The sequence below is a fragment of the Tenrec ecaudatus genome, chromosome 7 (genome assembly GCF_050624435.1).
Source record: "Tenrec ecaudatus isolate mTenEca1 chromosome 7, mTenEca1.hap1, whole genome shotgun sequence".
In the NCBI taxonomy this organism is placed as follows: domain Eukaryota; kingdom Metazoa; phylum Chordata; class Mammalia; order Afrosoricida; family Tenrecidae; genus Tenrec; species Tenrec ecaudatus.
The window spans coordinates 10,415,755-10,440,845 of record NC_134536.1 but is presented as its reverse complement, the minus strand read 5'-3'; the positions used below and the strand labels follow the sequence as shown (position 1 = coordinate 10,440,845).

The 25,091-nt window shown below is 54.6% G+C and overlaps 1 protein-coding gene across 5 annotated transcripts in view; it reads left to right on the top strand.

Annotated features, from left to right (window-relative positions):
• Positions 1-25,091, top strand: part of ARID1B (AT-rich interaction domain 1B) — a 405,831-nt gene that overhangs the window by 333,685 nt on the left and 47,055 nt on the right. For 3 of the 5 annotated variants that reach the window (XM_075554339.1, XM_075554338.1, XM_075554337.1), the window contains 2 exons: positions 14,413-14,740; positions 16,580-16,708. In XM_075554339.1, coding sequence (XP_075410454.1) covers positions 14,413-14,740; positions 16,580-16,708 — 457 coding nt within the window. The remainder of the gene's footprint in view (positions 1-14,412; positions 14,741-16,579; positions 16,709-25,091) is intronic. The other 2 variants (XM_075554341.1, XM_075554340.1) reach the window with 1 other exon arrangement.

Below are 25,091 nucleotides of genomic sequence, written 5' to 3'. Positions count from 1 at the left end.
TGAAGACCGGGCAAGCCACACTGGTTCCCTCTTTCCGCTCAGGAAACCAAGCCGAGCCGGAAGCGGAGCTGCCCTGGAGGAGGGCACCTCGGGAAGGTGGGGACCCAGCGGCGCCGTGCCCAAGATGCACTGCGTGCGTTCTGCCTCCCAGGGGCTGAGTTATGTTTTGTCAGACACACGCAGACGCCTTCCATCAAGCTCGTTCCCCTGCTAGGTGTCCATGTTTTTTGTTTTTTGTTTTTGTTATGTTTCCCCCCCAAAATCACTTTTGGCAATAAGGCATTTGAATTTAGCACCTCTTTTCTTTTTTGTTTATTTAAATTAGACATTAATGGGCAATTTAGAGAGAGTGAGGTAATCTGGCTCCTTTCCCAGTGTTTCCTCGCTTCTGAAGAAGGAGTCGGGGGTATTCCAAGAGAGGAAACTGGCAGAGCGCCTTCGCCGTGCCTGCAGCTCAGCCCAGCCTGCCGGTGTCAAAGCCGAGTGGTTCGCTCACCTCCGCAGAGCCAGCCGGTGCCAGGAGGCCCCTCCACAAAGACTCGGGCACTGCCAGGCCTTCCCCAGCCCGAGGCCCCGAGCTCTGACCCTGTGCCCAGCACTTTGCATCCAGAAAGTGCCCTGCCCTCCCAGCATCCTCGTGTTCTTTGGGGAGCTCCTTCAGATGCCTCGTCCGCCCTCTCGACCGTGCTGACTGGGCTGCGGTTTCTCGCCTTCTCGTTAAGTTAACGTTCTGGCTGTTTCTCGGAATACCTCAAACATAACCCACGTTACGGAGCCCCTTCTACCCCGGTCCCCACGAGAGCCAGAGTGAGCCCGGGCTTATGCGTGCACATGCCCCTCTCCCGGGCCATCCACAGTTTCCCACATTGGTCCCCTCAGGAGGCCCGACGCTTGCTCCTTGTCAGCCCAGGTCATTGTGCGGGTCGGCGCAGGAGCGAGGGAGCATCTTCACGTGGCCTTTCATGGAAAGGAGAAAACTTCACTGGAAATCAGAAAAGCAGGTCATCTGCCAAAAAGCAGGTTGTTCGAAGATTGAGGCACACCTGTCCCATGCCATTGTCTTTCAATGGCGGCGGGAAAGCTGGGCAGTGAAGCAGGAAGACCAAGCAGGACTGATGCCCAAGGATCACGGTGTGGTCGCGAAGAACGTCGAGTGGACTGACCGAAAGATGGACAGCTCTGTCTCGGAAGAAATGCAACAAACTTCTTCCTTCGAAGCGAAGATGGGAAGACTTACTCTTGCTTTCTTCGGACGTGCCATCCAGAAAGACCAATTGCTAGAAAAGGGCATCGTGCGCGTGGCAGTTTGGGAGGGTCGAGCGGTACAGGGCAGGGCTCGGTTCTGTTACACGGAGTACCTGACTGTCATGAATCAGCCTCCTTCCTCGTCTGCCGCCAACGGAAGTAGTGGCGTGTAGGCGAAATGTGGTCACTGACGAGGCCAGAGCCTTGTCTAGACTGAAAGTCCAGGGCTTGCCTTGAGACATCTGCGGGGCCTTGTGTGATCTTAGACATTGGTCTCTATCAATGGTTAAGCACCTGCTTGTTAGCCCCGATCCACCAGCCTCTCACCAGGAAGAAAGGTCTGATCATCTGCCCCAGGAAGATTACCCTCTACGAAACCAGAAAGGGCATTTCTACTCCGAAGAAACCCCATTATCTCTTGGGTCCATTTCCACCAGCGTTTTGAAGCCCCTCATGTAAGTGGACATCAAGTCTGGCACATACAACTCTTCAAAGGTAACTCACTTTGCAGCCCCTCTCTCCTGTGACCTTGTTTCGTGTGTTTTAATTTTAACATACACGCACGCACATGCAGAGAGAGAGACTGTGGTGAGAACAGTACACTGTAATGGAGGCAATAGAATACAATGGAAGGATTAAATACATAACACAGCTCAGATAACAGAAAAATCAACCCAACATTCAGAAACCATTTCTCCAGAGTGAAATTAAAACCCTATTGGAATGAGTATCTACCGCTTTGGTGCTTTCTACAATACTGTTTTTTCCTCTGTTCTAGTTGGATCTTCTGCAAGCATAGGTCTCATCTTTTTTTTAGCAGTTTTATTAGCACTTAATCTACATATGACACAATTCAAAGAGTCGGGCAGTCATTACCACAATCAATTTTAGAAGACTCTCTCCACCTCCACCCCCGTGATTGTTAAATTGCTTTTTAAATGAGTTGTGTGATCATTGTCAGCTCTAGTAACCCCCCACGTACATTGTTTGCTCCCCCTGCCCCCGCACCCTCCCTGTCTCCCACCCCTACCCGCCCCCCTTGCGTCATCAGTTCTTACCTGTGTGCATCTGCTCCTCTGTGCTTCACAAGCTGGAAAACCCAAAAGTAGCCTTGAAAAACAGAAGCAAAAGGTGGTGAGGATAAACTAGTGCTAACACAAGATAAAAGTACAAAGAACGAGTAAGCCAGAAACCTGCGACTCTGTGACGAGGAAGCAGCCGGAGCACGCGTGAAGAGTTTGTCAATGGCTTAAGAAGTGCTTGTGTTGACGGGGCTAACTGCAGGGAGGCGGACTTCGTAAAATGGATTTTTCCTTTGGGAAAAGCCCTTGGTTTTCCAGAACCGTTTTCCATTTCCACCCCTGGCCCCGGGCTGGCGATCATCCATTGACGACATTGGTTGAAACTCAGGCTTGGCTTCCGATGCCAGTGCCCTGAGAGGAGTCTAAATGTCCCTTCCACTCCGCAGGGCCCTGACGCGAGCGCAGGCCCCCTGGGTCCCGGGCGTACATTTTGGGTAGAGTCGAGGAAGTTATTTTTCTCTTGTCTTTGGGTTTTCTGAGTGTTGAGGCATCAAATACCAAGTTAGGGTGGCATTGGAAACCTTTGGAAAAGAGGTTGCCTTTCGTGCTTGGCCCTTTGAGTATTTGATGAGTGGACATGTTCGGTGTCCCTCCAGGGCTGCCCGTCCACCCCCTCTACTGCCTCGTCCCTCCCCCGGTGCCGGCTCCCACCACAGCACGCTCTGCCATGGGTGTTTGTAGGCCGACTCTCCCCATAGTCGCGTGCTGAACACCAGCAGCCGCACATCCCTTGTGTTCAGATTGAAGCCATTCACTTTCACTGCGTGCATCCTCCTTCCCTGAGCAAGCACACACCACAGGAAAGCAGACGTTAGCAGGCTTTGTTCAGTCCATAACTGTTCGTCCCTTTAAAGATTCCTCCTCTGTGTTGGTCTTTAGGCAAGGGCTTGAGTGAAGGGTTTTTTGTTTTGCTTTTTAAGTAAATACTCAAGTTCTTTGTGAAATGTCCACATCACCTCTCCTCCGTGTTGTAACAGTCACAAGTGTGGTGACACCCCCCCCCACACACACACACACACACACACACCTGCCCCAGAGATCACGGGTCTCAGCCTGCGTTTCTCTTCTACTCCAGATGGGTTTACTCTGTTTTCTTAGAGATCTCAAGGGAAAGTATTTTCTTATTTTTTACTGTTAACCCTTCTCTTATCAGGAGCAGCAACTCAGAAGCTGTTGTTGCCAGCAATAATACCCTTCCATGTATCAAGTGTGTGACCGTGCCACTGGCCTTGTTCTAAGTGTTTGTCACAGATTAATTTGTTCCATCCCCATGCTCACAGCAGGCTGTTAGAGGTGCTTCAGGTTCCACTAGGCAGGTGCAGAAGCCGAGGCCCAAGCCAGGCCCTCCCTCTCTCCACAGGGGACAGTGCAGTTAGTGGTCAGGCCAGAAGTGTGACCCAGGCAGCTGAGCTCATTCTCTTACTCAGTGTGTGTTAGACCGGGTTGACTAGAGAAGCAAATCCAGAGACATATATAGATGTGTAAGAGAGAACTTTATATCAAAGAGCAGTTGTATATTGAGAAAACATCCCAGTCCAGATCAAGTGCATAAATCTGATACTAGCCCATATGTCCGATACTAGTCCATAAATTCATTTTCAGACTCATGCAACACATGCAATGATGGCGAGTGCAGGGAGATCACAGGCCAGTGGGTGGAAAGTCTTATGGATCCAGTGGCGGTGGAAGCATCTCCAGGGCTCTGGCTGCCCTCAGCATGGCTCCATGTGGCTTGTCAGCAGGAAGGTCAAGCAGAGAATGTGTGGTCCTGCCTCTAGGGAGAAAGAGGAAGTCCCAGAAACCTCATAAGAAGGCCACGCCCACAAGGAGGGACCATCAGGCTGTGGTCTGATTGACAGGCTAGACTCCACCCCTTCATTCTTTTATCAAGTTGGCAGGAAATTGGGTAACTCCCACCAGGGTGTGAAGTCTGTGAGTTGCCTACAACCTGCGTTCAAGGAGGGGATACCGTCTTCAGCCTGGGCTCTGCTGGCTCCCAGCTCTTGAGTTCTTTGAGCCCCTCGAGAAACCAAAAGCCAAAGAATAGTGACCTGCAAGGACAATCTTGGATCTCACACAGGGACGGATCTCACAACCACTACGGAAAGGGGGAGGTTCCCCAGAACGCTGAGAAGGACGGCCTCTCAGAAATTCCTGTTACTGCTGTGAAGTCTGCGTTCACTGGACCCCCGGGAAGGAGCCCGTCCAAAGGGACAGAGCTGTGCAATTAAGAGTGAGCTGTACGGCATCGTCCCGTTCCACCGGAGCAGACACATAGCAGCCACCCTTCCAGAGAGCCTGCACGGGGACTTCTTTAATAAATAGAACGGAATGAGTCTGCTAACTAATAATTCTGGACTTTGTGCGGACAAAGGCAACCTGGAATAGGCTTCCTCTTCTGAGCTCAGCCATTTCCTCAGGGCAAAGATCCCACCTTATTTGTGTTTTTATGTTCTCTAGAGAGACGCCTGCCACCACCCCACCACCCCCAGTTTGTCACTAAAAGCAGGTAGCAGCCTTGGTGCTGTTGAGAGTCCCTGGGCTGGCCTCTATCCCAGGAACTCTGACATGACAGTAGCCAGTCAGGTACCACAGCTCCAATGCCTTTTTTTACGTAAACTCTGTAAGACATTGTTGCTACTTTCACTTCGCAGAGGCCTGTTTTCATTTTCAATCAATGTTGACCTAGACTAAGACACCATACCTTCAGTATCAGTTCAACAAAACGCAGTGACAGATCTCCCCCCACCCCCCTTTACTCCCTTGTGTCGAGAGGGAGGCCCCCCGGCGGCATCAGGAGGTTGGTTTCCCAAAGCAGCCTGGTTTCCTGCCCTCAGGTCCCCCGTGTGAGTCTGAAGTCTGAGTCTGAAGAGCCTTTTGCTTCTCAGCCACTGGCTGGCGTAAAGGTACTTTCCAGGATGGGAAGGCTCCCGCTCTGAAACCAGATGCCATCTCCTTTTCCCTGGCGCATTGTGGTCTGTTTCTCATAAACGAGCAAACTAGGAATGATTCCCCATTGACCGAAGGCGGGTCCCCAGACTGAATCACGCCCAGTCGCTTTACCACGTGGCTGCCCCTTTCAAGAGGACCGAAGTAGGGAAGTCGCCGGTCGTCAGCCCTCGGGTTCCTTGAGAAGGCCCGACACAGGCTCCAGAAGCCCTTGGGCTCACACCGCCCCAGAGTCTGCACCTCAGCACTGGGGCTCTTTGCAGCTTGTCGGACCACTCCCCACGGCAGTGCTGGGGACCCGGGCAGAATCTTGTTCCTTGGCTTCCTTCCCAAGGGCTGGTGTCTACAGATAACCCCCTCTCATCCACGCACGTCCTTCCTGGAAACAGTTTGTGCTATGACAGGATGTCAAAGGGTTCATGGAAAAATGAATGAAAAGGTACCGGAATACCTCATGCCCTTCACACACCTGGAGTTACCGCTGTAGTTAGTGCTATGGAGTTGTTTCTGACGCACAGTGACCCCTGTGTACAACAGAGCAAAGCCCGGAACCTGGTCCCCTGCCCCCTCAGCTGCCTTCAGCGGTTAAATCAATCGTGCAGGCAAACCTAATATTTTCATTATTTTTACAATCTTTTGCTAAAGCTTTTAAACCTGTATTTTGTTAATAGAAGAGGGGGAAACACATCAAATTAGATCATCTTACAGCAGAAAGTAGGGCAAGGCAGGCAGTCTTCTGATGTTCCAATTCAACCTTCAAGTTAAAAGATTTCATCTCAGTATTAACGAATAACCATCATGGTAGCAAAACTTGGGAATTAGACAAAAAAGGTGAAGGGTAACATTCAGTAAAAAACAACTTAAAGAAAAAGAAAAATATAGAAAACAACTTGAATCTCTGACCGGTGTGAAACTAGTTATTTTCCCTCGCTGCTGAGGATCCACAAACATCCTCGTGAGGCCATCCGCGCCTCTCACGGACTGACTGCGCAGAGCTTTCTGAACTGGTGCACAGGACGACGTCTCAGCTACTAAAATTCCCAGGTGGTGCAAGCAGCTAACATGCTCAAAATATTAAAAGTTTGAGTCCACTGAGAGTGCCTCAGAAGGAAAGCCTCCAGAGATCTACTAGATCCAGAAAGCAGTCCTCGAAATCCCTGTGGGGCTCTGAGCCGGCTGCACACAGCTGATCCTGCCCTGGCCGGTGTCGCGGCAGTGTGGGGACCTGTAGCTCTGCCGGTGTCCTCCCCCTGTGTCCATCCACCTGTCAGTCAGTCAGCTCTCTGTTTAGAAGAAACCACCTTTTGGAAGGGCCCCTCTTGCTGGAGAACATTCCTGACCCTTGGGGGAAGAGCATCTGGCTCATAAAGGCCCCATGTGACAGAGAATGGCCTCTCACGCTTCCTAGGCTGGCATCTTTATGTGCCAACCACCAGGGAGACGATGGAGCGATGCAGTATCCAGCCACCCAGAGGGCAGGCTCGCTGAGTTAGCGCCGTGTTGTGATGCTGGACTCTTGGGCTGCTTGCCTCAGAGGTTGTAGTGCTTGATACTTAGTGACAAGGTCCTTGGGTCCTTTATTTGGTCCTTAGGTTGTTACAGTGTTGCATTTTTTGTCAATGCTCATTCTATTTCAAGGGTAAATCGGAGTATCTGTACAGCATGAAAGGGAAATGAGGCTTATGGTCTGACATGATAAGAGAAAGGTTATCTCTCTTCACTGATAAGAAAGCAGTCTTACTGTTCACCGTGGTACAGTTTCTGTCTGAGCCTTGACACACCTGTCCAACATGGATGGCCATTGTAATTTTTCTCCCTCAGCAACTCGCGTGATAGGTGTGCTGTCCTTGTGCCCATTCTGCAGACGAGAACACCGAACCTCTCGGTGGCACGTGTGTTTCTGTGGGTGCCACGTTCCGTTGGTGCTTGCTCCCTTCCACAGCAGTCCCTGCCCTACGGTCCGACAGGGCACATGTCTGGCGTGTGTGAGAGAGGGGCTCTTCACCTTGGGTGCCTCCTGCAGGTGCAGACCGCCGCTGGCTCCAGGACTGGCTCTTCGGTCACTTTGCCAGGCCGGCCCTCCTCCCGTGCACACCTTGTCCTCACCATGTGGTCCTCAGTCCTTGCAATCACGCATCACCCACTCCCAAACGCCGTCTTCCTCCACTGGGATCCCCAGCTCTCAGCACAGAGCCCGCGCCCTCGGGGCCCTTGATGGGGATTTCCAGAAAGAAGGCGTTTGGCTGAGTCGGGCCTGGCTTCCCTGCTTGGTGCTTGATGGTTCTGGGTTGACGCCCCAGGGCTCGAAGGCAAGTTCACCTGTGGAGGCTGCACCCTCCTGGTGACTCTACTTCTGCCTCAGCCTTGGGTTGCCTTCTACTAAATTCTTAAAGGAACTGACTTGTCATAAAAAATAACAAAGTGAACCGAAGGGACAGCACACGCTCTTTCCGCGATGAGTCCCCCCTGGAGTCCATGCTTAGTGTAACACTGTTGCGATGTTGACATCTTTAGCACCTTGTAAAGAAATGTCAGTGGGCCTAGACAAATCTCAGTACCTTAACCACCAGTTCAGAAACCCAACACAGGGAGCAAGATGTCCTGCAACGTGAGGGAAATTGCTCTTCTTCGGAGCTGCCTCGGGGTGACTCTAGCGATTGCCCAGTGCTCCTCTGATGCTCACGGGGCGTGTGGAGGGATGGGACCGTGTGGGCAGACCTGTTTGGAAGAAGTGCTTTGAGAGACGCATCTTATTTTTTACACAGGAAGGGACTTATTTAAATGGGAGGGGCCTTCAGAAGGCCCACAGGAAAATGCCCTTCTCTCTGAATGCTGTTTTCCTGCAGACTTCTGGAAGTCCCTGCCCCTTTCCACTTCCACCGTAGTAAACAGCAGCGGCAGCCCTAACCGCTTGTCTCTAAGAAATGGAGATTAAAGCCACAAGGCTGCAAGGTGCGTGGTTCTTTAAAAGCTGGTCGCACCGAGTGCTGGCAGGGACATGGGTGCCCCGCATACTCGCCTGTTTGCATAGTGCTGCCGTGGCTCCGAGCTTCCTCACAAAGGCAAGCACACACCTGCCATCCAGCCAGCAGCCCCACTCCTAGGGTGTTCCCGAGAGAAACGCGAGCCTGTGTCCACCCCAAAGAGCGCTAGCTGAGTGTCTCAAACGCCAGCACCCACGTGCCTGCGGAGCACAAGCTGCCTGGGCAGGGAGCGGGCACAGAGTGGATGGGTCTCAGAAGCAGCGTGGGCTTCGCATGCTTGATGGGAGCCCCGTGGTGAGAGGCTGTACTCTGTAACAACTTCCCTGGCACCCGGAGGCGGCGACTGCCAGGGTCTGGCCCTGGGAGAGATGGTTGGACGGACTCCAGGATAGACAGTGTCTCTGTCTCGGCTGTGGCCATAGCTGCTGCTGCTGGATGCCTGGCGTCGATTCCCACTCATTGTAACCCGTGGGACAGAGAGCTGCCCCAGGATGAGTGTCATGGGCCAAGGTCACTAGGCCTTTTGCCTGTGGAGCTGCCGGTTACGTTCAAACAGCCACACCCACATTTAACAGCCAAATGCTGGTGTTTGTGATTTTATATCCCCCTAACCAGGACTTCAGAAACAGTGCCACGTGGCCCTGTGCATGGGACCAATAGCCAGAAGGTCAATGATTCAAACCTACCGGCCGCTCCTCAGGAGAAAGACGAGGCTGTCTGGTCCCAGAAAGGTGACAGCCTTGGAAACCCAGACGACAGTTCTGTCCTTTAAGGGTGACTGTGAGGTGTGGGGGCTTGTTTAGTGCGTGCATGTGCGGTGAGGTACACTGCTGTGGGAAAGAAAACAAAGTTATCAGTAGTTGAACAGGAAGGTCCGTGCACGTCTGGCCCTGATTCACGAGGATGCGTGATACACAGCTCCCTGTGTGCATCTTTTCTCCCAGCGGGACATGATGCCTCCTTTTCATGCACCACAGCCGGGGGGGGGGAGGTCCTAAGTAATTGCTGACTGATGGGGAGCCTGAAGCAAGATGTCCTCTGTCCAAGGAAACATGCTGAGACTCCGGGAAAGCAGTGAGCTCAGATCCTTGAGTGCACCTGGCCAAGTGGAAGGTTCTGGAGTAGGCTGCACCATGGTTTGCAGTCCTTTAAACCGGGCTCCTGCTAACACTGCCTGGCTCTGGAATAGCATGCCGGCACGTTGGAATCTGCGTTTGTTTGGTCACCACCGGTTTTCCCAGGCTGACTTGCCAGGCCGAACCCCCTCGCAGACTGCAGGCCCTTGGACTTGGCTGTCAGACCCGGCCAGCTGAGGTGGGCCGGCCCAGCATCTGCTGCTCCATTGTGCTTAATGCTGGCTCCATCTGGTTTCCATCAGAGTGGGTGCCAGCCAATTACTAATCTATTAGAGAGACATGGAGCTAAGACTGTGCGTCTAGTCCCTGGCTTTTCCCTCTGTTTTGCTTGGCTTACATTCTTGGTTCTTGTTTATTTTAGGGGGTGAGGGGAGATAGGCGATTGTCTGGGCGAAGGGGGCAGGGGCATGAGCCATCCTTGCTTCCCCGTGAAGAGGGTTCACATTGCAGTTCTTGGTGATGATGACCACTGCCAGGTCACTGAACTAGCTCAGCCTTGTCCCTGTCCCCATGTGTTTACAGGTGGAAGAGCTGATGCTCAGAAAGGTCAAATAGCTTCTCACAAGGTCCTGCGGCTAGCAAGAAATCAGTATTCAAGCCCCTGGCTGCCTCTTAATTAAATTGTGTGTGGGGCCATTTTAAGTCTTGAGATGCCATCTGTACCCGGTCCTTGGAGCTAATGAGGAAAGTCTGTGAAGTTTCTAGAAGAAGAGGGGACTTAGTATTTCTCCTCCCAAATAGGGGCCTCTTAATTAGGATGCAGTCCCCCCGAGTGTGATTCTGAGCGTCAGTTTGTGGAATCAGCCCACCCAGCTGAAGACGCTAGGGGGCAAGTCCCTGGTGGGTGCGGCTGGCCTGCTCTCACGAAGCGTCCCCACCCGCTCACAGACTGCTGCTGCCCCCATGGCCAGCTGCCGGCCAGTGCTATTGCTCTCCTTTCCGTAGCACATGCTGAGAATGAGAGAAGACACAGAGCGTCGTTGGCTAAAGGCCTCTGTCCCTTCTCCCCAGCAGTGCTCCTCAGAACCCACTGTGGACTGCCTGCTCTGGGCGAACTTTGGCCACGTATGCCCCCCCCTTCCCCGGTTGGGCACCAGCCGCAGTGCCACGCCAGGAAGCTTGTTTTCCAAAACAAGATTAAAGTTATTTCATTTCCTTCGAAAGCAAAGGGCACATGTGTTTCCACTGGGAAAGGGCTTCTTACCAAATGAATCACGTAGAGGGCTTGCCGGCGGGTGGCGGAGAGTGGCCACCGGGCAGTAGCACGCGGTAATTACATCTGCGCTCAGACTCGGAATAAGTCTGCTCAGCTTTCAGAAGCCCAAGTGGACTGGAGCGCCCAGCTCCTCTGATCCTGTCAGGCTATGTGGGTCCGGGGAGGGGGCACCCACAGTCCTGTCTTGCACTTCACATATCTTATTTTGAAGTTAAAAAAAACAAACGGGGCAAAAAGACGTGGCAGGCCGGATAAATGTCCTCGGCGGGCTGTTTGAGGACGCCTGTTCTAGGTGGTCTCAGGGCTAAGGTCCGCATTGCTGTTTCGGTCCTCTGTGAGCCTCACCTGAGATCGGTCTCTACTAGGGGTAGAGCAGCGTGGCATGACATCGCTGTGTGTGGGTGTGGGTGTTTAAATAAAGTTTGATGAGAACACTCCTCTCGAGCTTGCTTCCCTGTCCGTGGCTGCTCTGGAGCTGTAAGAACAGAGTCCGTAGTTGACCAGCAAAGCCCCCAGGGTGTGCTGTCCGGCCCTTGGCAGAACAGGTGTGCCCACCGTGGCCTTTGCATCGCTGCTCATGAGTGGCACGCACCTTACAGATGGTTAACAGACCAAATACAGGGCAGGCACTCACGCTGAGAGCGGAAACGCCCGTGTGCTCCTGCATGTTTGCACGTGTGAAGGCTTCCGTGCATGAGCTCAGAAAAGCCCATCTGCTGATTACTGTACCCCACTCCATGAGTGGGGTTTCTCCTAAACACGGCAAGGCAGCCTGTGGGAGGTTCTAGGCATCCGCACCGCGTGCACCTTGAGGACCACCTATATTGAAGGGGAAGCCCCTCCCCTTTCTTGCTATGACCCTCCGGGGCCCGTTTCCTGTGCTTTGCTTCCCCACCCACACCTCGGAAGCCAGAGTTCAAACCGCATGTCCCTCCAAGTGGGGACCGGACAGCACTGTGAATGCAGCACATGGGACCTGCTGAGCCGGAGCACGCAGGAGGCAGCCAGTACTCGGGGGCTTGCTTTCACGATGGCTATCACTTGCGTTTCTGCTGGAAATCACTTGGCAGCTTCTCCTCGTCTGCAGGATGAACCCCCAACTTGTGAGCCAAGGGCTAGGTCCCACTAGGCCTGGTAAAGCCTCCCCTTCATCCCACCTCAGTGCAGGGCCGGATTCCCCTGCCCTCACCACCCTGTGCCAGGACCAGGGCTCTCCTAACCTCACTCACCGTGCGACCGTGAGTCTGCCTTGCTCCAGGCAATTTGCATCCACGGTGTCTTTTAAGCCTAAGAAATCTTCATGTGGTTATTGCTAGAGGGCTATCCATAGAGCGGTGACAAACAGAGAGAAGGTGGAAACTGTCCAAGATTTTCTTTCCCTTGGAGTTACAGTCAACCAGCACCTATGGCAAGAAGCCAAACGTGCATATCGCTCTGGGCAAATCTGCCCAAGAGGACTAAGGTGCACCTGACTAAAATCAAGACAATCCAGTCCCCTGTGCACGGAAAGGCTGGACAAAGAGCCAGGAAGCCTGGAAATTGATGCCCTTGAGTTTTGGTGTCGGCGATGAATGTACCACGGGCTGCCAGCGGAATGACCAGCTCAGTCTCGGAAGAAAGGCACGCAGAGTGACCCTTTGACGTGAGACTGCCCAGGCTTGGTCTCACGAACTCTGGACATGTTATTCAGAAGGGCCAGTCCCTGGAGAAGGACACCCTGCTCGCTAACGTCGAACGTCGGTGGAAAGGAGAAGAGGTCTCCGTGAGCTGGACTGGCATGGGCACTGCAACGATGGGCCCCCACGGGGCAACAGTTACGGGGATGCCAAAGACTGGGCAGTGTTTCGTTCTGTTTCACAGAGGAGGGCTCGCTGAGTTGGGCCCGACTAGAAGGCACCTCACATTATCTACCTGTGGCATGGCTGCGGGCGTCACGGCCACAGCAGCACCGGCACCGTGGTTTTTACCGATGAGACAAGGGAGGGAGGCGAGCTTTGAACCCCTCACCTGCACGGTCCCCCTGTGAGGAAGTGCTGCTGGCCCACGGGGTCTCGTGGGGTTTCAGCCGTGACTTAGCAGAGACACCATCCGCCACGCTGGCCAGACTCCTCACGCGTGCGCGCACGCTCTCCACGGAGTGCTGTCTTTCTGGTTGGGACTTGGGACTTTTTTCTGGTCTGTACCTCTGTCACTTCGTGTCACGTCCACGCACACACCTAGACTGTGAGCTGCTGGCTGGCAGGAATTAGACCCCGTGAACGTCCTGTGTTCCGTGCCCGGGGCTGTTGCTACCATATAACAAGGGCACAAGGAGTTAGATGGGTGGGAGGGTGCTTCCAAACAAGAGGGAGGGAGGGAGGACTGGGAGACGCCGAGCTCTCTGCGGGCTCCTGTCTTTTTACCAAGGGGTTACCCGGTGAGCTACTAACTGCGAGGTCAGCCGTTTGAAACTTCCACCCACTCCTCGGGAAAAAGGCAGACTTTCTGTTCTTGGAAAGAGTCACACTCTCAAACTCACCGAGGCGGCACCACCCAGCCCGACAGGGTCGCTCTGAGTCAGCATCCACTCGATGGCAGTGAGTTTAGCCTGGGTTTTGGGGTTTTTACAGGTCTCTCCCTGTCGGGAAGCAGCCGCTTACATTGATTAAAAATAGGCGCACACTGCTTTCTTGCTCTTTACAGATAGAAGCTTCGCAGCAGTCCTGAGTGGAGCCAGTCTGTCAGCACCTTTGTCCCCACAGGGTGTACCCCGTTGTGGTCATTCTCACGGTCTCCGACCTCCTTACGATGCAGTCACACCTACCAGGCTACAGTCTAGTGTCGACATAGCTTTTCCAGGCACCGAGAAACCAGGAGGTCCGCGTGTCTGGATACTCCTTCGTCTCAGCGATCTAAAGCATAGCGTCAGCATCCCCGAGCTGCCTGCGGGTGGGCGCCGGCGCCCCTTGGCTTGAGCCTGAAGCCTATTGTACTGGTTGCTGCTTTTCCCCAGCTGTACGTGGAGTGGTCTGTGCTCTGTAGTTCGTGTGCAGCCCGCCCTCAGCCCAGTGTCTGGCATGCAGCCCTGTAGTTTAGTCTCTGCAGGTGCTGTGTCAGTGAAAGCGCTTTAGTGTACTTGAGTGTAAATTACACCCAAAATACAAGCTGTGGAAGGAGCAGGAGCCAGGGCAGGCCCTGTGCCTGCACCCACCCCCACCCCCACGAGTCTGAGTCTCGGTGTGCACAGAGGCGGAGTACCTGCTGGGTCGTCCCTCTGTCTCGGGCCCGCCTGCACCCTAGGGGTGAAGCGACATGCTGGTCCTTGGAGATCCCCTGCTCCTAAATCAGGGACCCCCCCCCTCCATCAGGGCAGCCGAGTTATCTGGTGCGGGAGGGAAAAGTAACCTCATCCTGGAGAAGCGCTGCGGCGTCGGGCTCCGCAGGAATCCGTGAAGGCTAGTGGATCTTGGCGCTGCCTGATGTGGCCAGGCCGTCCCTGCACATGGTGGACCAGCCTGCCACGGGGTGTCCGTGTTTTGAACACACCACTCTAAAGTCGCTTTCCTGTTGACCGGTTGACCTCAGGGTCAGCTGGAATGCTCCCAGACAGCACAGAGAGCCCCGGTGGGTCGTTCTCCAGGAGCTAAGGGCCACCGCGGGAACATGCACCGATAGCATGTTTGGAGGCTGCCAGCCGCCCTGGAGCCAGCCTGGGGAGGGGGACTAATTAATAACCAAGCCAGACCAGGAGTAAGCCAGTGAGTGCTCTCGCCAGTTTAAAGGTGGAATAAAAGGCCTTTCTCTGTTTGCTCTCCATTTAGGTAACTACTCCAGACCCCCCACGTATAGCGGGGTCCCCAGCGCGAGCTACAGCGGCCCCGGGCCCGGCATGGGTGTCAATGCGAACAGCCAGATGCACGGACAGGGGCCTGGCCAGCAGTGTGGGGCTATGCCACCGGGACGAATGCCACCGGCCGGGATGCAAACCAGACCGTTTCCTGGAAACCTGAGCAGCATGACCCCCAGCTCTCCCGGCATGCCGCAGCAGGGAGGGCCAGGGATGGGGCCGCCCATGCCCACTGTGAACCGTAAGGCTCAGGAGGCGGCCGCAGCCGTGATGCAGGCTGCTGCAAACTCGGCACAAAGCAGGTACGATTCCCAGGACCCACGGCTGGGCGGGCTCTCGGGGCGTCCACACATGAGCGAGCCACCGCCGAGCTCAGGACCGAGTTCCCTGGGCGCAGGTTGGAGGCGGCCCGCACAGACGCTGTTCTTGTGCTAAAGCCTCTTGTAGAGGTCAGAGGGCGAAGGGCAGGCCTGGGGAGGCAGGTGGTAGGCAGATACTGGAAGTGCCCCGCAAGAGCCCTGTCATCAGCACGTGGAAACCAGGCCCCCGATCCGGAGAAGGGTCGCTGGGGTCCCACAAAACTCTGGGCATCCTTTAAAAAGTTTGCAACGAAAAGCTCTCTTCTTTTTTATGCACTATAAAAATCCTTTTCAATTGGAAATCGTGTGTGTGTGTGTGCGTTACACGTGTGTATTGTGTGTGTCTACTCGTGTATGTGCAAGGCTTACAGCATTTGTAGGGGGGGGCTTCAGAAAGTCTGTGGAAACATTCCATTAACCCTTCCTTTTCCACAACCATTTCGAAGCCCCCTTGTGCCCTTTGTGCCAGGCTTTCTTCACTGGTCCTAACCAACTTGTGCAGAGATGCAGTGTTTCAGCAAGTGTCATTGGAGCAGTGGTCCTCAGCCTTCCTCACGCCGCGACCCTGTCACTCAGCTCCTCATGTGGTGGGGACCCCCAACCATCGCATGATTTTTGCTGCTACTTCATCGCTGTCAGTTTGCTACTGTCATGCACCAGGCGACCCCTGTGAAAGGGTTGGGGTCTCGTTGCACAGGTCGAGAACCGCTGCACTCGAGCAAAGCATTTGCCCCGTCGCTTCCTTTCTTTAATCTGACATTTCTTCCTTTAAGGAACTGCACCACCTGTTCAGAAATAGCACAGCAGAGGCAAACTGATGGGGCAGCTGGGAAAAGATGGAAGAGTGTGTGTGTGTGTGTGTGTGTGTGTGTGTGTGTGTGTGTGTGTGTGTGTCCGTCTGTCTGTCCCATGTTACTGTTCCCCCATTAGCTGCTGTGTGGGGAATGCAGGGTCCCCACTCCATCTCAGTTGCTGCAAATGGTCCTGACTCTCCCGGGACGAATTGACATGAAATTGATATCTCTCTCTCTCTCTCTCTCTCTCTCTCTCTCTCTCTCTCTCTCTCTCTCTCTCTCTCTCTCCCCACTACTTTATGCTGACTTAAAACCTCCCAAACTACTCCCTGCCCCCAGCACAGCTCTAAACTGAATTAGACTTTAGGGGACATTTTTGCACACCTGTTTCTGAAGCCTGCCCAGCTGGCCCACTTGAAGTTCCAGGGTGGGTTTAAGTGAATGGTCCACGTTGGAAACTCACAAGCACTGGCCACTTTCCTGCTGTTCCGTGGAAGAGTTTTGACCGCATGTGGCAGGGCACCTTAGACAGCGGTTGGCTGGCCAAGGTGGCCACAGTTCTGCTTGATTGAAAAGCTTCCCACCACCACCTCACAGTGTCCCTTTGTGAATCTGCTGACTAGGGTGCATGTGTGAATATGCAGCCGTGCACCCTGGTTTCTGTCTCCGTCAGTGGCCCCTGCCCCAGGGGCTTCGTGGGATTGTGAGTGGGGACTGCATCTTTGCACATTCTCTCGCTGGCTTTTACCAAAGTCAGAAACTGGACACAGGTTCTCTGCCTGAGGCCCTTCTATTCCTGAGCCTGAGCTCTCCAAAATCATCTCACCGGGTTTAGCTTGAGGCAAAGGCAGCTGCTGCTGGGTACAGAGTAGGATGCCCACCTGCCACCTTCTGTCCCCGTCCAGGCCTCTGGGGGCCACAGGCAGGCAGGGGGGTCATGCTGTGCTGCAGAATCAACCCACAGAAGCTGTTCTCTGTTCCACTTTAGGCCACCATACATTAGGTCGCCTGCTTATCCCAGCCAGTCTGGGGCTGGCGGACGCCCCCCGTTTTCTTCCCAGCACCCCAACTATGGCAACTCTCAGGCTCCCCTGCTGCACCAGCCTGACCAGTACGGGTAGGTAGCACCATGCTGGACATGCGGCGGGACCCTGGCATCCCTTTGAGCCTGTTCTTGAGTGCACCCCTGGCTGCTGGGGGGACTCTCACACCAGCAAAGCGAGAACACCCCAAGTAGGCCCACCCATGGGGGGGAGGCGTCTTGTCACTCCCGTCTGTGTATTTCTGGTCTTTTGTGTTCCGTTCTGTTTCATTTGTGGGCTGGTTACTTTCTCGTTCTTAGTAACTGTCCTGTGGCAGTGCGGACCTGCATGCCATCCCACAGGCCCCGTCTGTGCATGGCTTCGGCATGGCTTCCCCCCTTTCCCCTCCCCCCCCCAACTCGTGCCTGAGAGTGAATCAACCAGTTTCTCTGCCACACAACGAGGTCCCTTGGCTCCATCGCCCCCTTGTCCGAGCCGTGGTGTGCGGGAACTTGCGTGGGCACTGCCACCATCACCACGACTGTGACCGTCCCCGCTCCACTGCCAGCCACCGTATCATCTGAAGAGAAGCGGGCCGCAATAAGGATGACAGTGGTTATCCTTCCTGACTCACGAGGGGCTTCGTTTCCTCCTTCCCCAGCAAGCCCCTGCCCCAGATACCCCTTATGCCCCTCTCCAGGTGAGGGCACCAGGAAGACCCCACCCAGCAGCCAGCACGGAATCATGTTTCTAAACGTGGTTACGCAGTTCCACCCAAGAATTACCTACATGTAGCAACAGACAGTATGCCTCTTTTCTCTCGCTACAAAACGACATCGACTCTGTCCCCGTGTTTAAGCTACCCAGTGCTCCGGGGACATATTACTATCCAGGGATGGGCCAAGCAGAAACATTTCCTTGATGCCGTTTTGAATGTGCTGAAACATTCCAGATTTATTCACCGGTCAGTGGTCATTTCGGGAGACTCGGAGCCACAGCTTTGGTTAAACTAAAACTGGGAGCAGCCGGTGTTTGTAGAAACCTCCGTAGGACCTGCTTTCAGAACTGTGCCTTCCCTGCTCGCTGTGAACGCCGCAGCGGCCCCATCACGATATCCTCCGGGCGGGGTTCCGGAAGGAGCCCTGGCAGTGCGGGGGTTAAGCGTTCGGCCATTGAAATCCACCTGCTGCTCGCTGGAGGAAGATGGAAACCGAGGGGCAGCTTCTTCCCTGGCGGCGGGCAGGGGAGCCCTGGTTTGTGCGTATGGTTTGTCAGCAAGAGCCAAGGACGGCTTTTGGCATTGGGAGTTCTGGATCCCACCCACAGGGTCTGTAGGGTGGGCCAGCAGCTAGAGAACTTCGTACACGTAGTCCTGAGAGCAAACTGGCAAGTGTCTTTTCCTGTCCCCTCTCCCGTGGTGCCGTCAAGGACGATCCGGGAGGTCACAGTGGGGGTGGTGGGCAGAGAAGTACTTCTCATCAGCCTCTAATCCGTAGGATCTGCCCTTTACCGACTCGGGAGGCCTATTTAGCCGCACAAAGCTGGTTTGGCTGTGCCTTGCCAAGCCACATTAAGCAGCTGTGTAAAATGAATTTAAATGACAGGCATCCGAGTGAAATCTCCTCCACTGGGGCGGAAAATCAATGTTGGCTGAGCAGCACGAGGTGCTCGGATCGGCCGCTCCACCAGCAGTGTCCAGAGTGCGTCCCCCAAACCCGCCCTTTCAAAGAAGGAGCCGTCAATCCTGCGGGTGCACTTGGCAAGTGACCCGCCTTTGCCTGTGTTCCCTGGGAAGTTTTCCCTTGACATCCAGCGTGGTCTTCCTGAATGCAGAACACAGGGTCTTAATCCTTCCTGAAACCGCCCTTCCCTCCCCAGGGGGATGCATTGACAGCCCTTGTGCCTTGGTGACAGGCATGTACTCGGATATGGGAAGTCGAGTGTTTTTGTGTGTGTGTGTGTGTGTCCTGTTTTCTGTCTGGGGTGTAAGAAATCTGCTTTGTCAACTTGCTTTCACAGGGCTGAAAGCCTGTGGGTTTTGTTGATTGCTCTCCTGGGGGGAATGGGGGTCTGGCCCTTTAAAGTCAGGCCATCAGTATGCAAAGCCAGTTTGCTAATTGTCGTCTTCTCTTGGGGGTGGGGTAGGGGGGTTTAAGGAACATGAGTTTGGGTCTCCCACCAATCCCTTTGTAAGAGAGGCCGCCAGGAGCACATCTGCCTGGTGCCTCGACGACACAGAGGGACACCTAGCAGGTTGTTCCACTTGAGGCAGTAAGACCCATCCACGTATCAGGACCTATCCCAGGATGTGATGAATCCGTGTTCAGATACCAGATTAGCTGAGCCATCATTTCCAAGCGTGTGGAAGGAACAGCCTCTAAGTCCTATCTTCAGGGAGCCCCCACCCACAGCACATCCTTGTCCCCCATAACACGCATCATGGCCTTCCCTGTGAAATCCTTGCTCGTGGGGGATACGCTTCTCTCCATGGACCGAGAGAGCACAGGAAATCTGACAACGTGGCGGGGATGGCAGCTGGGTCTCAACCTGAGCCCACGGCCAGCGATGGTCTGCGCCAGATTCCGAGGTATGCCTGAGCCCAGGAGGGCCAGAGCTGGCCAGACGTGCAAGGACAGCCGTGGCCTGCTGCTCCCTGAGCCAGAGTTGCCTTGAATCCCACCCGGCCTGCTTTTGAAGGACGAAATCCATTGGCAGTAGCCTTTCGCTGGGACCCCCGCACGGAGACACCCCTGAGGCTGCCCAGGGCTTTCACCCACTCACTAGTGGGGGTGCTACTGGTGCTGCCAGCCCCTGGCATGCCGCCTACAGCCAGCTCCAAGCTGGCCATTTCCGAATGAGCCGACTTCTTGCAAGTTCCAGGAAGGAAGGGTGAGTTCGGTTAGTCCTCAGTCAGGTTAGTAAACCTAGATCTGTGGTGAGGCAGGGCAGAGGCACCAACGGGTATGGACCCCCTAAGGTTCACCCGCCCCCACATTCCAGAGGGAGAAGGCCCACAGTGTTAGCGCTGAGTGTGTTCTGACCACGAGCCGCTCTGGGACAGAGAAGACCCGCCTCCCAGTGGCTCCAGGCTGCCAGTCCTTTGGGACAGCATCGGCCACCACACGCTCTAACCCCGCGCCACCAAGGTTCTCTGTGCGTCTCGGACGAAGGCTTAAACACGGTTCGAGATGAGGCGAGATTCTTTGTGTCGAGGTTCCACCCAGACTTCCAGGTGATGCTGTTTTGTTTTCTATAAGCACCCGTCCCAGGAAGAGATGGAGGTTCAGTGGTGGAAGAAGAGGCCTTGAGAACTGAAGGGGGGAGGAAAGGGGCCCCTCTCAGGAGCTCTCCGTCTCCTCTCCCTGGTCATCTGCTTTGGGAAACCAAACCCGGTTTATCACTCAGTGCACTCAAGGCTGCACCTTGATTCTCAGCAAGACAGACCGAGTGCCCTGCCTACTGTGGCTCCTCCTCCGGCAGGGGCTGTGTCCATTGTTTGTACAGGCAGCCCTGCTGTGACAAACCCAGTGCACATCGGCCGCTCAGCGCAGATTCCCACCTCTGGGTGGATGGTCTGGGTGCTCTCCTCCTCCAGCACAGTGGCCCTCATTGGACCTACAGGCAGTGACAGCCCGCACACCCATCCCCACCCGACCCCTGTGTCGGCGTCACGGGCAGCCTGGGCTGTCTGTTGTTGGAACCACACACCTGGTGAGGTACAGCTGGAGCTGGCTCGCTGCCACACAGGTGGATTTGAACTCCTGGTCCTTTTGCCCTTCGCTCACACCACTATGGTGTCTGTCCTCCTGGACAGCGTGTGGGTCACACAGGGCGGAAATGGGAGTTGCCGTTGATTGCCCAGGTAAATGTGTGCACGTAGGCAGTACCAGTGCAGGAGATGCCACCCTTCGGCTTCCCAGAAACACGCCCAGGCCACTGACTGAACATGCCGTAGGCTTCTTCCTGCTGAGAAAACACTGTGAAGTCTTAGCACCTTTGACCAAAAGGGAGTTTTTATGCTGAAGAGCGCAAGCCAGCATGGTCTCTAGGAAGACGGATTTGGCCTGCCACGCCTCTGCGGAAAACATGACTCCGGGCCCCCTGGCAATGAAAACGTTGGGACTGCAGCCCCTACTCCAGGATGAAGTGGGGGTGTCTACCAGCACCCTCCTGGGGGTGGTACTGCCCACCTGGTATACATTGCCTGCATTTTAATACAAGGGGCCTTCCGAAACACCCCCACATTTCAAGTTGTAGCCTCTGACTATTGGGGAAGGGGCTATCAGGGAACGTTCATGGGAAATTTCTGATCCTCTCATTCCGTGTACCCACAACTTTGTGCCGGACCCGTCACATGCAGGTCACACCAAAAACTAGAATCACTGACAGGAGCTTAAAAAGACCTCTTAGTCTAAGTCCCTCTCTTTAGGTGACCACGCTGCCCGAAGCGTGAACCAGGCTCTCAGGTAGATTGCTGTGACCTGATTGGATGGCTCTTTAGATATACGAGGGGCGGACCCTCCCCCCTCCCCAAACAGCGGGGCTTGTGAACAAAAGACAAGCCAACTGTCTGGGCATTAGCATTGCTCCTGTCTGGTGCTCTCCTGCCTGCATAGCTCACTCGCAGGTAGTGTTCTTCAGAGAGGTGTATTTATAGATCATATCCCTCGTTGCTGTCTGAGGCAGCTCTGCTGAGGGGCCAAGGGCCAAATGCCTTAATGGAGAGAGCAGGGAACATGGTGGGTGTCAGGCCCCACTCTAGTTACTCTGGGGAGTAGGTGGTATTAACTGGGAACTTTGTCCTTTTGATTTGGGACAATTAGGTTTCCAAAAAAGTTAGCTGTGATTTTAAAAATTATATCATTGAAAGACAAAGAAAAGATTCCAAAAGCTTAGTTCTTAAAAATTTCTGTAACTATATGTAAGCCTTTATATTACCATCTAAACACCAGGTTGGAGGTCAGCCTTCAAAAAATGAGTGGAAAATGGAAAGAAATTATGGAATTTTTCCACTCCCTTTAGAAAGCCATCTTGTGTTGTCATTCTTACCACCCCACCCCCATGCCCTTCAGAATATAGAATTTGAATAGGTGGCATGTTGGTGTTTTAAGATGATCTGAGTCAAATATTTCAAAGTACAGAACTGCTACCCAAACCATAAAGTACATGAATAAGCCCTCAAACCGAAATGCTGTTAAGTCCAAGAGAGTTTTGCTTTTAATGTTCATGAGAATCCAAGGCATCGGAGGGTGAAGTGTGAGACGGGCTGGAGTCCGGAGCAGTCCTTGAAGGTGGCCCCCAAGGGAGATTGTTGTCCTTGTGCGTGCCCTCCCCCGACATGATGTCCTCACACTTCCCTAGTGGTGCTCTCCCTGCTGCCGTAGTGATTATGCACGTGGTCAGCAGTTCGCTCCACGGGTGCCCTTCTGGAAAGAGTGACAGGCAGTCCTGCCTGTCCTGTAGGGTCACTGTGCGTCAGAGTTGACTCCGTGACAGCGAGTGGCTCCGCCGTGAAGCCCCCACAGAGAGGCAGAAACGAGCAATTTCATGGCCCCTGGCTCTCGCGCCCTGTTTCCATACATTCTTTTTTATACAGGCCATCTGACTATTGGAAACCAAGTTGTTGCCTGTTTCCAACAAAGACAGATAGACAAGATTAGAAGGAGGAGATGCTAGCAGCCAGGCACACCTGGGTCCGCAGACATCAGTGTCCTCTTCAGACTGAATGGTCCATTTGTCCCGATCACACCTACTCCTGCCTCCTTAATCCAGAGCCCCTCACTGCCAGGTTGAGGTCCTTGTGGACTAGCTGTTCAGTGGGGCCCTGGTGAAAGGCTGACATTACCAGCTATCCTTGGGGCTATGGAACCAAGGGTGTGGGAGGCCAGTTTCTTTTGACCCTAAAACCTGTGGGCCTCAGGATTGAGGCTGAAGGAAACAGGAACGGTGTAAGTCGGTGGTGACCCTGACAACCTCTGCCCTTGTGGAGGTCACGTTGGGTGTGGAGCAGTGCCGGTGACCGGCATCTTGTTCTGGGTGGTGTGAAGGCCTATGGGAAGCAGCTCCCCAGAGTTCCTCGCAGTCTTGACCTCTGTTCTTTTGAACTGTACCTCTGCCACCGCACCCGTTGTTAAAGCAACCAACCTGCCAGGCACCGCCCTTCCCTTGAGGGGTTGCCTCTGACTGCCTTCAAATCGATTCTGACTCAGTCACCCTGTCAGACGGGTATAGCTGCTACTAGGCCTTCCAAGACGACAGTTGTTTACAGGAGGAGAAAGCCCCGGCTCTCTCTCACGGAGCAGCTCGTGGTTTCGAACTGACCTTGTGTTAGCTGCCCAACCTTTTGCCCATGACACCACCCATCCCCTCTGATGGGTAGAAGTACCTGCCATAAAGAGCTTGCCTGAGCCTGGCCTTCCCTTCGACGTGAGCAGAGAAAGAGCTAGAGTTGGCGCCGCTTCCGTGCCTTTCCCGAGACACTAGTTTGGACAGCCTGCTGCTTTCACAAGTGGATGTTTTTGTGTGGCCCAGGCCTGGAGCGCAGGAGGCTTCGAAGAATTACAACCCCGGACCAGCTGCCACTCAGTGTATCTGACTCATGGAAGGCCCGTATGCTGCCGAGAAGAGGGGTTTGAAAAAGGCTGTGAATGGCTGCTTGTCCATGGCCCCGGCCTGGAGCCTCCCTTCACTGTGTGCTTTGATCTAGGGTTTTACAAGACGTTGCAGAGTGGCAGACCTCGGATGGGGTGAGATGAGAACCCGGGACCGGAATGAGCTGCTCTTTAAGCAGAGACGGGCCTGTTCCAATACAAGAGGTCGATGAATATGTATGAGATATGTATGAGATAAAGAGACTCAAAATTCCCTCAAATACCGCTCAAATGCATCGTGATGGTTACGTGACTCCTCGGTGTCTTGTCAGGCTGAGCATCTGGCTGTTAACTGGGACCCACTGGCTGGTCCACAGGAGAAAGGGGAGGCACTCGGTGTCACGGAGACCTGTGGTCTCAGAAACGCGAGAGGCTCCACCCTGACCCTGCAGGTCACTGTAAGGATCGCAGCAATGGCAGGTTCCACAGCAAAAAGTCACTGAGGAAAATCGCCCTCACTGGACATTAATTGGGATCTTCTTACGATGGCGTGCAGGTAGGAAGGGCACCTGCTTTCTATGGAATGATCCGTGACAGCTTTCTCTCCATGAGGCACTGTGGGCGTCGTGCCAGAGGCAGGGCATGTGCCATCCACGCCTTGCCAGAGACCAGGGTAGTCCCCACAGGACCCCAAACCCGCAGAAGAGGCTGGGTGTGGGCACACTGCTGCCCCTCTGGCTGCCACCTGCATCTGCACCGGGGCATCCGGGAACCCTGAGTGTTTGCCAGGAACGGGCAGACCCTCGCAGAATGGGCGTTGGGATCGGAGAGCACATTCTTCACTGCCAGTGACTGAAGTTCTCGCTGCCGGACAGAAGCGCACCATGAACAGCAAAGCACTGGCTTCAGTACCCAGTCCGGGTCTCTGCCCTCCTGATGGCTCCACGAAGCTTGGGAGGTCCCAGCCTTGAGGCCAGGAGGGCAAGGGGCTCGAGGGCCGAGAGCAGCCCTCCCCAGGGAACACCAGCCTTTCCAGTCCCCAAAGGAGATACCGTCTCAGGTGCCCGCTGGCGGTCCTGCTCGGTCCTCTAGGGCCGCAGTGAGTTGGAGTTTGACCCTCGATCCTGGCGATGGGCTCTAGGACAAGTGATTCTTATCGTGGGGGGCAGAGGGGGTGACGGGGGGCAGGGTGATGGGGGGCAGAGGGGGTGACGGGGGGCTGGCAGATTGTTTGCCTGGAAAAGCAGGCAGCAGGCAAGATCCGTGAGGAAGTTTGGGAAGCTGTTTTCTCAACGGCATGGCTGGGTCATCTCCACGTCAGTCCCCATCCACTCTGCTGGGCAGCAACTTTCCTTACCGCCCACCGCGTCTTACCAGTCCAGATGCCCGTCTCCTTGTGCCGCTCCTGGGGCTTTGGTGAAAGAAGGAACCTTCTGGAGCACTAAGCCTCTTGCTGTCTGACCCCCAGCTTCCCCTCCGCCCACTGTGTCGTTGAAGGAGCTGCCCTGGGGCTGATGTGGGTCAGGTGTTGGCTGCTCAGGGAGAGATGAGCGATTCAAAGCCGTCTGCCTCATGCAGGTCTCGTCTCAGAAACACCCCGTGTGGGGGTGCTGGGAGGCAGATTCCACTCAGTGGCGCGGTGGGTTTGGGGTTTCGTTGTGCTCTTAGAAACTACTGGTGCAGTGGGATAAGCGTAAGTTGCCCACCGCAAGGGTGACGGTTCAAACCCACCAGCCGCTCTGCAGGAGAAAAATGTAGCTCTTTGCTCCTGTAAAGATGCACTCCAAAGCCCGATGGGGCAGTTCTGCCAAGTCCTGCAGGGTCGCGGTAAGTCAGAATCGGCCCAAAGTTGCCACGGGGTGGGTGGGTATGGACATGGCACCCTCTC